Consider the following 16,216-nt stretch of genomic DNA (forward strand, 5'->3'; position numbering starts at 1 on the left):
TAAGGGCTAAAAATTAAAAAGTAAATAAGAAAACAATTAAAATATGTCTTGTGAATGGGCAGGGAAGGCAGGCCTTCACAAAAGATGGTGAAACGCTTATCAGCAATTGGTTCTTCTGGACTCTCCCAAATAATCGACGTGAAAGACCCGTATCTGTTGGGAGCTCTCTCACAGAGAAAAAGGGCCCCTCATTCTGATGTTGTTTCTTTTCCCTATAATATAAACTGAGATCTGAACTGGTGTTTTTTCCAGGGATCAGGAGGCAAGATATCCCTTCTCAAGCACTCCTATTTCATTGCCATGATTTTCTGGCAAGAGCAGCAAGCTCAGTCCAGTCTTTTTCTAACATGAACCCCAGTGAAGTTTTTGTGCACATTGTTAATATTCATTCACACTTGCTGCTTAGAAAGTTAACTTCAAAATTGTAAATGCTATGTAGAAAGAAAACCAGATTTTGTTCAAATTGAGGCAATTTCAACAGCTTGTTGAACTAAAATGGGCCAATCTGTCAATAGCACAGCTCAGTCTACCTTAGCACTATCCATGTTGCCTGTCCAGATTCTCAACAGGCTGTTTCTCCGCGATCCCAACCAAAGAGAAAAATGCAAGGCATGCAGGGAAAGAGGCAGGAGGAAAGGGAATACTTCCGCAACAGCCTTTAGGGAACAGAAGTGACAGGAGGGTCCTGCCAGTCAGTTTTCCCATATAACTACACTGTTTTTCATCAGGAACCACTCAAACTCTCTGTTGTTTGTTTCCACTTATAATACTATCAGCACTGACTGGAGCGCACTTGGATCAGGGTTGGTGCTGCTGCTTAGCTTGCTTCCCCTAATTTAACCCAAACCCTGCAACTGAAGGGGAAGGAGAGGGGGGAGAGAAGAGGCGATTCTCACACCATTGGTGACCAGATCCCACAAGAACACATCATCACAATAACATCAGGGTTTTCAGTGGCAAGGCTATGACAGTAACAGCACAAGAAAGAGAGAAAAAAGCTTCCCCAAAGGACTGGGAAAACACTGCCACAGCAGCTCGTGTGAAAGACTACAGAGCCACGAGTGGAAGCAGATGACAGATTTGCAGATGGCTCTCTGTGTTTGTAAGGGCTTTATAAAACACCTAAGGGACTGTACAATAATTCCCTCTCTTGGCTGTAACCAAGATACATATTGTGCCAATATATGCCATATTCAAAATCAGAATTTAAATAAACTTACACAGGTGTCTTCCACATTATTCACAAAACACGAAAATAATTAGACTCTTAATCAGCAAAAGCCTCCACATTTGTTCACCTCCTACATAAATTCACAGAAAGTTCTTACAGACCAACTAGTACTAGCCAGGTACAACTGCAGGGGAGAAGAAAAGAAAACCATCACTATCTTTCCCTGTAAAGAAAAAGTACATACTTCGAAGCCAACTGAGACCTATTTTGCTTACTATCCCATAATCTACCCACCATCGTGTACAAGAGCATCTATCCTCCCCCTCGTCCTTGCCAAACGCTCTATTTGCCTAGGTCCAATCTAGGGCAACAGCATTGCCTTCTTTGTTAGCTCATGGGATAAAACTGGACTGTATTTATGCTGATGTTTTGGGGTAGTTTTATAGACAGAAAAACTATTTAGGGAGGAAAATATAACTTTTACTTGTATATTTCACATGTCAATTTTTACTGACATGGAATATTTGTCCATTAAGACAACTGTAAAAAAACTTCAGTTAGTAAACAGTGTACCTGTGGAAACAGTACTATAACTATGAGCAACAAATGCTGCAAGGCATGAGACTGAGATTATATTAATGAAAAATGAAATTATTTAGGCATAAGTATCACCAAGTAAAGACATACACTATGAATTTATGAGATAAATCACACCAATCCTTGCTACAGTAATTGTTTCAAGTTAGATTTTGTATTAGTTAATCTCAGCCTTCTGAGACTCGCATGAAACAACACTGTCAGGAAGATAAAATCAACATGAACCAAACTGCTATTGTAATTTATGACTGAGAATCTGGGAGATATCAAAGACAGAAGAGACACAAGAATAAACTATATTCTTAAAAAAAGGAGGGGGGACGACAAACATAGTCAAAATGTGAAACAAGTTACTCTGTTTTCTGCCTAAATGTGTTTATTCGAAGTATTACAGAACACACTATGAAGTTACGGACAGAAAAATAATACTAAAAAATTCAAATCCAAATTATGTGATCACTCTAAAAGAGAAATACTGAAGAAGGACATGGAAAAAGGCAAGATGATGTTAGTCTTATGTAGCATCAAGAATTTTCAAGACTTCATTTATTTTAACATCTTTCTTAGCCCTGGAAAAGAAGTTTTGAAAAGAGATTCATACGCCAGTCTACAAAGGGTAGACAAGACACTTTTCCTACACCAGTTCCAGGCAGTAGGTTAAGACAAACCGTACTTCAGTTCTTCTGCTGAACTTAAAAAAGGGATGTGCAGCAAAGGCATGTACTCTGAAGCATGTGATTGAAAAAACGTATACTGCCTAAGTTTTATCAAAGACAAGAAGCTGTCATCAAATCCTAGATACACAGACAGGCCTTGAAGGGTATTACAACATCTACTCAAGCTGCAGAAAGTTCAATTCAGTAGAAACAAAGTGTAGTAACCCGTTGATCCAGGTTACTTTTAAGTAAGTTACTTTAAGGACAACAAGCTTTTAAGTGCCAATCTGGGGAAGGGGTGGTAAAGAATTGCCACTTAAACATAATGCCCAGAGGAAGGATAGATGACGGAAGGTGTTGCCTGATTTTCCACATTCAACTTAACCAAGTAATAGTATGGCCTATAACATTTTCATGCTCTTAATATCACTTGAAATTTTGCATTGCATAATCAAATTGTCATTAACTGTCTCTGACTGTCAATATGTCATAACTTCATATTATTGTAGCTTAAGGTATCTTATTTATTTTAGTATCACTTAAGGCTGATTTTGCAAGCGCTGTGGTCAAATAAAGTGTTTCATCTGGTATTTGAAGTAAGCAGAGCTACTCAGCATCTTAATGGTAAGCATATGCTGAACTCGAGCCATAGTCATAAGAAGAATTAATCACAAGTTGGCCCTCTTCATTCCATTATATTGTTCACAGAAATACACCTTTTAAAAATACAGACTTGAGGAATCAATTCTAAAAATATTTAGTTTACTTCCTCCCAGTGCTCTTGCTTTGTAAACTTTATGTTGCCACAGTATACTACAGTATTGAGATAAAAAAATAAAAGGTTGCAAGGTCTTAAAGATTCACTGAGAAGTTGTCCTACAGCATGAGAGAAACACGTATGAAAGAATCTGTTCAGCAGATTGGAAGAAAACTGTATTATTGTAAATTATTTGTACTGTAAATAAAAATTAGAGTATAATGAAAATATTAAAAAAATCTGAATTCATAAAGTCGAAAGACAATCAACCATCTTCAAAGGCCTACGTAGCTTCAGGTAACTTCGTACAGTAAATAAAATTAGAATAGCAGTTTATAATTCCAGAGAGTGTCTGACGGTCCTCTTTTCCATCAGAATTTTCAATGTAAAGGAGAAGAGACATACAGAATAAACAGTAAATACTAATGCAACAGATGAAGAATGAATGCAGCTGGAGTTATGGGATCTTCATTCAGCACATAACCTGTATTGGGTCAATTTTTGTACTTAATAGCTAGTCCTAACTTAAGCGTATTGTTCAAACGTACGTTTAAAAGTCTGGGCAATATACCTGAACTCCAACACAAGAGAATCTCACATCAGAAGAAAATGATAGTTATTTCAGAAATATACCTCTTTCTGCTTTGATCTTCTCAAGGATTTCATTTTTGTCTGCTAAATCAGACTTGATAGCAGTCTCTAGTTCAGCAATTTGCAGTTTCAGTTGCTGTTCCTTTAACATCCATTGCTGTTCATGGGTCACACTGAAGACACTGCAATAAAACATGTGGCATGTGAAAAACTTTTAGAAATCAGCTTGAACAGAAAATAATAAAGAAAAAAGCTTTTAGTGGCACAGAGACCACTGTCATCATGTCTTAGGAATTAAGTAAACATATGCTGGTCTGCTGCTGTTGAAACCGAGGCGCCTTTCTCAGGCTGCGGTTAAAAAACATGAAAGAGTTTGTGGGATGAGCAAAGGAACTGGCCTTAATTTAGAGCTCCAAAGTCAGAAAAGTTGGCAGCATGCAACATTTGTGGGAGTAGAAAAGGAATTCAGATGCATATCCCAGAGTAATCCACAACTCCAAACCTCAGTAACTGACAACTGACAAAACCATTCTTTCCGCATACAAAACCTCTCAATGTAGAGAGCTGGGATCACCCACCTGATTTCTTTTAAATCTGTGAAACACGCAGAGCCTAAAGTCAGTTGCCCATTCAAAGAAATGTTGACCGCAAAGTGACAACAGTTTTGTCATACTGTAAAACAACAATTCTGATACTGATTAAGAAGCACATATAATATAATATAATCTTTCTCCTACTTTAAGAAATCAAAAACAGAGGTGGGCAAAGAAATTAGAATAACTATTTTGCCTGTAACAGATTATTTACTTGTAAACTACCAATCTACGTGCAATAAGGATTGCATGGACACAGAACCAGAACTGCTGAAACCACAAGAAAATGTGTAACTCAGATTGAAACAAAATCAAGTACGTTATATAATTTACAGTATAATTCCTAGTAGGCAAAAAGACAAAGCAATGCAATGTGCTTTCATCTCATTTAGACTTGAGTACTACGGTCTTCATATTATTATTATTATTCAATACTTGCATTCTCATTGACTGGAAAAAACATCCTTCATCTTAACCAATCATAAACCAGTTTATTCACTTTTGTATTCTGTGAAAAATCAGAAATAGTAGGTGTGGTGGTTTTTTTAAACAAAAGAGTCAGTTCCTGAACTCTTCACCTTAGCGAAGCTCACCAGTTAAAAAAGTTATTTTTTACATCTATAAACGTATTTAAAAATCTTCTGATATCTATTCATCAATCTGTCTCTCCCAGATATGTATGTAACAAAAGCCTCAACCAAAGAAACATAGTGGAGAAGTATCACAGAAGGGACAGCCCTCATAGCTTTGAAGACTGTATATGCCAACTGAAAGAGAACTGCCTGTTTTGATGGCTACGACTAAACAAAGTGGTTCTGAGTACATATCTATATCTAATATATTTGAAGAACGACCTTAAGATTAAAGACAAAAAAATATAGCAAGAAGCGTAGACTCTGAAGTACACGGCAAGAGTTTATATTCTTGATTTCTGACCTTGATAGAAACAGTTCTCTCTCTCTCGTCTTTTTTTATACTATATCTATCTCACCTATTTATACAGTTCTCTAGGCATATACCATCTTACAGTGTGATAGAGGGTCTTTTATAGCATGCATGAACTTAAGCAATGTTTCTAAATCCTACAGCAACATATACTTAACTCTGCTGTAATTTTGAAGATAATATGCAGGAATCTAATGCATGGAACCCACAATAATTTCCATAATACTGCATAGGTACAGAAGAGACACAATGTGTTCTATAACTGCTTAGATTTACCACTCTTCAAAGTTTGATTGGCTCCCATAAGGAAAGAATACATCTTAGCAAGAGAAGACATCAAATACTCTTAGTTTTCACCTTTCTGAAAACATTTTCAAGTTTAAATGAGCATGATATCTAGTTATATGTGCATTCGTTATTTTTAGGTACAATTACTTCACATAAAGATTGTAGCTACACATTATTTCCGTTTCTCAAAAGACTGTGCTGGTAGAAAAATCATTAACAGTTACTATGATAGTAATTCAGAATTTAGATGTTCAAACAAAGAACAATTTAGAAGACAGGTTTTATCCAAGCCTATATAATGCTAATGTTTATGTCAGTTTGAATTGAGTCCACTTCTGTCAGTTCCTTCCTTTGAATTTTAAGATTACTTTTACTTGAATTCATGTGGACTTTCTTTCACATTTACTGTACTTCACTGGAGTTGGAGCCATCTGGGTAACTATAAATGGTCAACCACATCTGGCACCGTTTCCTTTGGAGGGAGTTTAAGCATTGCTAGATTTGCATTACAAGGTCATATGAAAACAATTCCTCCAAACCTTTTTTCCAAACGAATTGTTTTCTTGGCTACTGACTAAATAATAAGAGTCAACTGACAAATTCATACTTGTTCTTTATAAACTTTTCAGATCCAGTTCTGCAGTCTTGGCTTTGGCAAAATTCCCATCAACTTCAAATGAATTCATAAAAAAATAACATTAGCAAAGAATGTGTTTTTGTTTCTCATCCTCATTAAAAAAAGAAAAAATATTTATTAATTACCTAGCACTTGTGGGCACTGGCCTACCCACTCCTAGCAAGAGATAAACTGTAGTAAGCTTGCATTGTTCAAGTGAGCAACAAGAGAAGTTTGCCATTAAACAGTAGTTAAAACGAAATGATCCATTTATCTTTCTAATTTCTTGTTACTTATATAGTAACATGGAATGAATGAAATATTAATCAAAGTTTAAATGGGAGCGTATGGAAAGAAAGTTCATTTTAGGGAAAAGCATATTGCAGATTCCTGGGATATGAGAGAACCATATTTACATTTATATTGTTAAACATCTTTTTAAGTTAACCCACTATGATTTAAATAGAACAGAAAACTTCAAGCCAAGGTTGTAAGTTGATTTGTTAGTAAGAGCTATTTCTCTCCATAGAGTAGAAAAAATAATCATACTCAGAAATATTTATAACATGATCAGGCTTTGGAGGAATCTCCAATGAACTTAAGTAAGAGACAACTGACCAACTACCCCTGTACAAACTCTAAATATTGTGATTATAAAACTGTTAAATCTCATACATAAAAAAAATAACGTTTTAAGCTATTGGTACTCACAGTTTTTTTGCTACTATATTTTTTAATTTCACCGTAGAAAGTACAAAAAGTATAACACATTTTGTACTAATACTATAAACAACATTTGACATCACTTACATTGTGTTTACTCAGTGGTATTTTTTTTGACAGACATCACACTGACAAACCAAACAAAATTTAAAAGGATAAATAATTTTGATATGAGAAAAAACTTCATGCATTTTACCTACTTTCTGAGGCAACTATTAGCTCTGGGAAATTTATTTTCTAACCCTCTTCAGTGTAAAAGACCACATGGTTTCACAGTAAAAAGAAAAGTTCATTTGAAGGTAATTTTTTCCTTTAATATGCTTGTGTTGATTGACTATAATTATTTCTTTCCTGTACCAGAGAATTTCTGAATCATATCTGGCGATGTATTTTCATTTCCATTCTAAGCACTGCTGATACAATTTATACAACTTATTATGCATAGGAACCTTTGTAAAAACTTACATGAGCATATACAAAAACTTCAAGCAGAATCAGTACAAGTGAAATGGTAGCTGTTACCAAAATAAACAAACCACCCCTCAAAAATAAACACTGGAGAAGCTGTCAAATACGAGGTGTTATATAGGTCCACTAAGAAGTATAAAAAGTACAAATGCCATTTTTCCACAAATAAAATAAAATAAACCCAAAGGAATATAAGTCTACCTAGGTGTATTCTTCTTTCAACGAACCCCCTAAAAAATTATTAAAAATTCAAATAAGAACTTTTTGTGTTGATGTTCAAAATAAAGTGACTTCTACTTATTTTTTAATTAGATTTTTTAAAAAAGTAATCTACTATTTCATGAGTATTAGAACAAGTATGGAAGCTACTCTGTTTCAACAGAACAGATGAAATACCAGTAGGAGACAATAAATGTTTCCATACACACTTACTGATATGATGAACAGTAGCCCAAATATATTTACATGTGTGCACCCACAATATGTATATGCACATTCAAGCACACAGTATATGAACACCTATTAAACGGGACAGGACTCAAGTTTTATATATATGGAAACCATAACTTACCTGTTATACAGTTTATCATAGTTTTCCTTCAAGAGTTCCTTCTCTTTTTCTAGATCATTTATTCTTTCCTGTAACTAAAATGAAGAAGGAAGTTTCAAGCAATGCACAGCACAAAAGGAAATTACAATGAATGCATAAAGACAATTAGATAACGATTTGTAGGCGCTGTCAGGCTTTTCTTTGTTCTTTTTATGCAACGGTCCATTAGAAGTTTCAAAATAACACTTTTTTTCACCACATGGATTTACGTTTGGCCCAGAGAGTCTTTTTCATGTTGTTTATATGAAGCTGAGACTAGCATGTCACAGTTGAACTACAGTATCTAATCACATTCTGCCTTATGCAAAAAAACCCAAACAAAACAAACCAAAACCCACCTAACCAAAAAAATCTATAGCATTAAAAGTTTTTATTTCCATTTTTGTGAGTATTAGTATTAGCTAGTTAATGGCTCCTGTAAATATTTTTTTAATTGACCTTAAAGAAACAACAAGTCCTTGCTTTCAAAATACTCCTTAAAGCAGGATATGGTTTCAAAGATAAGAAATGCTTTAACCCAGAAGATATATCCTACATGCATTATAATAGTTCAAAGGTTTGGGAGAAATATCAGTGAGGTAATCTTGATAAACTTGGTTCACACAAAATACTTTCAAAACAGGTAAGCCAGGCAGTAAAACTAAAGTTGCTACAAAATGAAAGAAAAAACAAGTAAGTTTGTAGACTCTTACTCATATATTGAAGAGAATGAGGGATAAAACACTTGATTTTTAACCCTATATGTGGGTGACTGTTGTGATGAGACTTGTCTTTAAGAGTCACTAGAAAAAGATATAGACGCAACTGATTTGAACGGCTGAGTAAGATGTAATACTGCACTGTACTGTAATCAAATCAGGTTGAAATAATACTGAAAAACTAGCAATACGTGATCAATAAATCAAATAGTATGATTTTTTTCTGGTTAACAAACTACTTGTTTAGTATCAGACTTGACGTGAAATCCTATGCTTTAACCTTAAATATTATCCAAACACTGATGCAGTGACTCCGTGGCACGGAGACCAGGTATGGTTTATGATTCTATGAAATACAAGCTGCAGCCACAGGATTTTCTTTTTAATGGGATAAAAGTATATATTATCAGGTCAGTCTTCTAAATGTGTTTGAAAGGTCTATTAACATCTCCACAATTAAAAGGTATATCATTAACTTTTCCCTTATCTATGTGTACTACCTAAAGCAGATTCTAGCTTTCTTCAACACAATCTCACCTCCTCTGTCCTTTGGTTTGAAATAGTCACTGATTGCAATTCTTTTTCAAGATGGAGGCACTTTAACCGCTCCTCTTTAAGCTGTAGGTTCAGTTCGTCACCTTTTGCTATTAAAGCATCATGGCTCATCTTCAAGTTCTTTTGGTTCTATGAAAAGGAAGGTAGGAAGGAAGAAAAAATCCAGAAAAAAATTTTAAATAAATCACACTTAGTAGAATGTTATGGCTCTCTGCATTTTCAACCAGTGGTCTCTTATGGCAGTATTGAATGTATATTCTCAATGTGGTCAACAGGAGACACTCTTGAACTAAGTAACTGAAAGCAACTTTCATTACAGACGGCCAGGAAAAGGTGGCATTCTTCTTGCTCTCATGAACATCAAACCCTCAGTTCAGTCATGAAAACAACCAAGAAATACATCTGTTAAGCAATTAAAAGATTTTGCTGTGGTTACAGTGGTTAGACATGCTGACCAAAAACACTGCAGTAGCAAGCAAAAATGGATGTTGACCACAGTTATGTTAATCACAGAATTTGCCACAGATCTGTTAACCCTTAATTGTAGATATATAATTGTTTCATAATCCTAATGCATTCAGTTCTATTTCCCCGCTAGCAGTAATTTAACGAGGGACTTATGATTTCTTTTACATTTTAATTTACTTCAATGGATTATATTAAGGCACATTTAACCAATTTTAATATTAAATGGATGATGCTGATAGAACCTCTATTTCCAGAATATTAGTTAATATTACACTCTCTAAATTCCACAATGCTTTAATAAAGCCTCAATCATTAAGAATTTCCATGTACATCACATTCAAAGTATGACTTGAAACAAAACAGCCCAAAAGCCAGTCTCCTGTTTAATAAAATGAGTATATGAAAATTTATGTCAAATACAAGTATGAGTATAGATAATGTTTAATGATTGTAGACAAAGAAAAGTTAGCTTCATGTATTCCATATAATAATCCTACAAAGTAGTTAAATGGAGAAGCTGAACATGAACCCTCTACAATTTGTTTAGGTTCACATGCAGTCTGAATATCCGAGAAAAACAAAAAACCCACAGAAAACTCAATCACCAACCTGATTTTCAGTCTCTTATATCTCATTTCTCCATAAGGAAAAATAACACAGAGAATAAACAATATTAGGAGTCAGTCTTATTTCAAAGAGATAATGAAGTATATTGCTCATCAATTTTTAACAATCTTTCTTCAGTGCTCCTCTTCCTCTGTCCTATATCTGTGAACTGTATTTCAATAACTTCAAAAAATGACACCTTACAAATAACTTTTACAGTTTTCATTTCTCTCCAAATTTCGTTCCTTTCTCCTCAAAATCAGAATCCTTACAGTCTCTAACCTTTCCAACTGTCCAGGTGAACTCATCTTCTCTTCTCCATCTCCCAGCCTCGGTTTCTTCCTGCAGTTCTTTTCCATTTCAGTAACTTATGTCACTTCAACCCACTACACATGAAGAAACCCCGACAACCACCTTGGCAAAGCTGCCATTCATAGACCATTTCGTCCTTATCTTTCCTTAATTTCCAAAACCATTGAAAACAAATTCAACAATCATTTATTCTACTGAACCATCTCATTAAAAGCACTAAAAATATCCTCTTCAAAAATCTGCTTGCTTCAACTTCATTCTAATCCTTCAGTGTCTCTGCTACTCTCCTGACCATTTGGGATAAACTTTCGTCATTAACTTTAAGGGGACTGTGACTTCACCCTCATTATTATTATTTTTTTTCTCCAAAATGCTACCTTTAACTGGATTTTCTTCTACATCTGGGTGTTCTGTCAGCACTTTTTTTCCCATTATGCCCAAACTGTTTTCTATCCTGCTCTCCCTGGAGCATCCCAAGACTCAGGTGATGGCAACAATTGGGATGATGATTTTATAGTTTAACATTTTGAGTCGGGAATTTTCTTTCTTTGGGAAACATGCGTTGATATTGTTGTCAATTAGAAATAACTCACTTAAAGAAAAGGGATCTATACCTCCCAGAAATATTGTACAAATGAACATATACAGCTCTCAATTATAGATGTGAAATTGTTGTACCGATTGTTCAAGAGAAGAACTCTCTACAGTATTTTAAATTGTAGTTGCACAGGTTAGCACATTTCATGTTACTAATCATGAACTCCTGAATGTTAAGTCTGTAACTGAAGGCAATAAATATACCAATGGGATCAAATACATAATCCAAACAGTTTCAGGGTCCTTTGTTCTCCTAAGCAGATTACACAATTCCTTCATTTAACTGGCTACATTAAAATTCTTTATCAACAAAACTGTCCTGCAAATGTTTGCTAGCAAACTTCAATATCATTAGATGGAGCAGGATTATAGGCTTTTATCATTCTGTGGTTTCACATTTTGGGCTGACTCAAGTTCAAAAATTAAGATGGAGGAATTATATGGGTTTCAATTGGTAGAAGCTGAAAGTAAGTGATAATGAACTCAATAGTCATAAAAATCATCAAGGTAAACAAAAAAATATTAAAAACTGCTCTGTTGATAAGTACTTTATGTGCCATCTAAACTAGAAATTTTGGATTTTACAGTTATTCACATTTAGTAGACATGTTTCAAACATTCAAATGACTGGAAATGGGAAAAACGTTGTATCCATTAACTTGTCCAAAAAAAAAAAAAAGAATGAGACAGAAAACACACTCATCCTTTTCAAAAATACAGCTTTCACTGTGAATATCAGAAACAATGTCTTCAAATACCAGTTTGAATCCTAGGCATGTGTTTCCATTCAGCTGCTGCCAAGACACAGGCATAAGCACTTGACGTTTGCTGTAAATTACCAAAAAGTCTCATATGATTTAAAATGGAACAGTTTACTTATCGCCATGTGAAACCTGTCTCCCCGGGAATTTACATTCTACATAGTTCACCCTATGAAAAATTAGATTTGAGCTACTAACACAAGACCTGCTTTGGTAGAGGAGATATAGGTAATACAGCAAGGCGGGCGGAGGAAAGCAAAGCAAAGCAAAACGTAGAAGCAGAAAAACACAGGAAAAAAGGAATGGAACATAAATCTAATGGCACAAGTGTTATTTAGCATGCTCATGTAACAAGAAGCAGGCAGCAGTAAGAGTTTACCAGGATATCTAGTGCTTCCACCTCATAAAGCTAGGCTACTTCATAAAGCTCTATTGCAGGTAGAATTCCTACTCACAGGAACTCTCCCACTTCTAAGCTGTTCTCATGCTACCACTGTCTGTATACACATACAGTTCTCCAAATAGATGTGGGAAGAAGCAGAAAACCGTATAACTAAAACCTATGCAGAATCTGCCATACAGTTCCATGTTCTGGACATATTTTCATAAAACTGCTCTTTTTATAAAGAAAATCTATTACTTACAGTAGCCCTCTAAAATAAATTTCCATGAATTTATGAACAGAAGTTAAGTCCTAATGTCAGAACTCTGAACAGACAAACCTCCCCAGCTTTATCAAAGACTGATGAAGTGAGGGGGATCTGGTACCTCTTCTTTAGTAAGTCAGCACATTTAAGTCAAAGCCCTCTTTTTAAATGATCAGAAATCTCTTTAGACAGCCAGACAACTCAGTTCATTCTCCACAATCTGTCTGGGATGGCTTTGCAGACAAAAATCTTTAAGACCTGCTAGACCCATCTGAAAAAAAAATTAATTTTAAGACTAAAAAACCCTACAAATTTGGAGTACCTTGGGTGGAACCTATTATGCGGTTCATTTTCACGTACTCAGCATTGACTCAGAATCAAGAACTGTGTATATTTATTTTCCATTTATGCATGCTTATGTGACGAGAGTAAAGGAACGTTACTGACCAAATTGCAATTACCTCTTGAAGGTGGAGAAGTTTTCCTTCCATTGCCGAAAGAGCATTGCTTTTTTCAACTAGCTGTTTCCGGACCTTGATCATTTCCACGTTGTCTCGAATGTTTAGCCTTCAAAATTTTAATAAAAAGAAATGCATCAGGAGCTTAAATATACAAAATGAATTATTATTTTTATCTTGAAAAGTTGAAATCCTTTGCAAATCAGCTTTCTACAACACGTTTGGGAGAGATTTAGTGTGACATACCCAAAATAATTTCTTCTTCTATAATCCACATTACACCATTTCGGTAAATAAACATTCTACCGCATGATGACATAGCAGCTTCAATCAATACATAGATATCTTTGTTTATTGTACCAAACCATATATGACAGGAAGAGAAAACAATCCCATACCTAAAGAGATGATTTGTTTCCCATTTATTCATTTTCCACCCTCCAAAGTATTTGGTGCCAGCAGATTACCATTTTATGCAATTTCCTCTTAGAGTTTAAACGTATGCAGCACTGCTAAGAAACACCTTAAGCACTGCTTAAGTAACACCTTAAGTCTGGCTGGTGTTCAAACAAGCTGGGGGTGTGTCTTAACTACATGAAAATCACTTAATATCCATCTAGCTTTTCTATATTGTTATAATTCTAAGATTAATTTGAGAACGTATTGTTTAACAGAAAGGATGTTTAAAATAATTCAAAATTTAAATAAATATTTATTTCTGATGCTTTCCCTTACTTCAAGCAGTGAAACTAAACCCCTTGATTTTCGTAGCTTCTTTAAGTACAGAAAAAGAAACCAATTCTGATTTTTATTAATATAAAATATGATAAAATCAAAATAAACCTTTAGCATTTGAAAAGGTAATTTTTCTTCCAATATTTATCTATTTTAGACATATTGGAGGAATTGTCACAATGCCATACTGGAGCAAGAAAATGGACTACAAAGCTTACACATCTGTAAACCAGCTGAGTACGTGAAATACTTTCCTTTTATTCTGTAAAATATCAAAGCCTATTGTGTTTTGGCATTGCCCAGTTAATTGTCCTTACACAGAAGATAAACACACTCACAAACCTGAGATCTTCTGCAAGAAACAGCCGTAACGCAATGCTAAAACTATCATGTGTCTAAAACATGTTATCTACATAAATTAAAGTTGTGGTGAGTATAGACAGCAGCACTGTCTGGTGCTAGCTATTTAAAAGCTAATGTAGTGGCACGTTTTTATTAATCTTGTTCCACACATCAAACAAAAGGCTCTGATGCCTTCAAAGGCTTTTTCTTTTTTTTCCCCTTCTTTTTTAAGCAGGGGGCTTTTTTTTTTTAAGCAGGGGGCTTTTTTTTTTTTTTTTTTAAGCAGGGGGCTTTTTCTTTTTCCCCTTTTTTTCTTTTTAAGTAGAAAAAGGAGCAGATGATAGTGAAATTTATGATGTACAGATGTAAACCCCATGGCTCCTGACAATCAACATTAACTATTTTTTCAACAGCAAATGAAACAGCATTTGATTTAAACAGGTTTGGGGTACTGATATCATGAAGTAAATTATTCAAGTTCGCAAGTGAAAATTACTTTTTATTGGGATCATTTCAATTCTTACAATTTTAAGAGTATTTATCTCATGAAGTTACTAGCTACAGAAAGCATGTGTCATTAATTTCGTATTAGTGCATTACATTGATCACTATCTCAGCTCTCATCATAGGCTACAACAACAACAAAACTATTTCTCTACAGTACTTCTGCAATATTTTATTTATTTATTTAAATAAAATATGTCTAAGAAACATCCAATACACAACAAGAAGCTTGCTGTTGAAGAACAAAATTATTTCAGATTTTGTGGGTAAGGCAAAGTTAATTGAGGATGATTCTGTTGGGAAGATTCATTTTTCTATAAATGAAGTCACAAAACAGTAGAATAGAAATTAATTATCTACACAGCTTTCTCCCTCCCACGTAGTTGATGTATTCTGCTCCCAGAACATCTGCTCAGGTATTCTGATATAATAGGGGTTATATACAGACTTGATATAAAAGTCAATGCTACCTTTCACTTATATAGATAATATTTTGCTCAAAGAATAACAAAATAATGTATAAGAATAAAGCTGTACTAAGACAGCTCATTCAATATTTCTCTATTGCCAAAAAAGCCCAAAATTCTGCCACAGAAACTGAAGACAAGGAGGTAAGCCTGGAGCAGAAGTTAGAAAAAGAAAAGGAACTGATATCCCTTTAGAGGCAGTAACATGAATTAACGGGCATACTGATTTAGCTCTAGCACGCCTTCTGCCACAAGTGCAAAAATAAGGAACATGAACTCTTATTCTTCCACTCTAAACCTCATCTTAAAGCTGGATTAAAAAGTCTGAAATTGGAAATGAAGTTAGGAGAAAGTGACTCTTTAAAAAACTAAGAATTATGTTTGGGGTTAATGTCTGAAGTACACCAAAGAGACAATCTCTTCTCCAGACCTCTTATCATTTGGATTAAAAGCATATAGAATGGGGTCCCAATAACAGGCTGGGGACCATCTGTGTGGGAATGGGGGACTGATAGCAACCTACACCAGAAGGAAATGATTAAAGAAAGGATCTTGACCTGCACTGTACAAATTTATGCCAGTAAATCCCAGATGGCTAAGCTAATAAAATTGAGGTCTAATTAAACCACATCCCTTGCATCTTGTCTTTACTTCCATATGAGCAGGACATGAACACAATATTGAGACTACTCTTAGAGAGTCCTGACTATTCTATCAACTGAACCCGTGGCTCACAAACTTTCCCTATTCACATTCAGAACAAGAAAAACAAGCAAGTAAAAAAAATATCACCATATTTCTCAGGATCACTTACACTCTGTGTGGCAAAAGAAACAAGAGGTTTCTAGGCTAAGGGTTTTCAATCCCAAATGCATCAATGGCCAAGATATATGCACAGACTCCCAAGCAGGGAAGTACAGAATAAAATATCAATATGCAGTACTCCTCTCATTTTACAATGCTTAGTAACTAACAGGATTATATGTTGATATACATTATGTTGTTTCCTTTACCTCTTATTCCTTATAGGTAGTCAAATATAAAGGCAGAA

At 34.7% G+C, this 16,216-nt stretch overlaps 1 protein-coding gene across 5 annotated transcripts in view; it reads right to left on the bottom strand.

The window, feature by feature from the left end:
- Positions 1-16,216, bottom strand: part of RPGRIP1L (RPGRIP1 like) — a 76,247-nt gene that overhangs the window by 43,362 nt on the left and 16,669 nt on the right. For 4 of the 5 annotated variants that reach the window (XM_074583147.1, XM_074583146.1, XM_074583144.1 and 1 more), the window contains exons 7-10: positions 13,121-13,226; positions 9,251-9,397; positions 7,977-8,050; positions 3,815-3,954 (exon numbers count right to left, since the gene is read on the bottom strand). In XM_074583147.1, coding sequence (XP_074439248.1) covers positions 3,815-3,954; positions 7,977-8,050; positions 9,251-9,397; positions 13,121-13,226 — 467 coding nt within the window. Of the gene's footprint in view, positions 1-3,814; positions 3,955-7,976; positions 8,051-9,250; positions 9,398-13,120; positions 13,227-16,216 lie in introns of those variants that run through there. The other variant, XR_012586523.1, reaches the window with a different exon arrangement.

The sequence above is a fragment of the Larus michahellis genome, chromosome 4 (assembly GCF_964199755.1).
Source record: "Larus michahellis chromosome 4, bLarMic1.1, whole genome shotgun sequence".
Classification (NCBI taxonomy): domain Eukaryota; kingdom Metazoa; phylum Chordata; class Aves; order Charadriiformes; family Laridae; genus Larus; species Larus michahellis.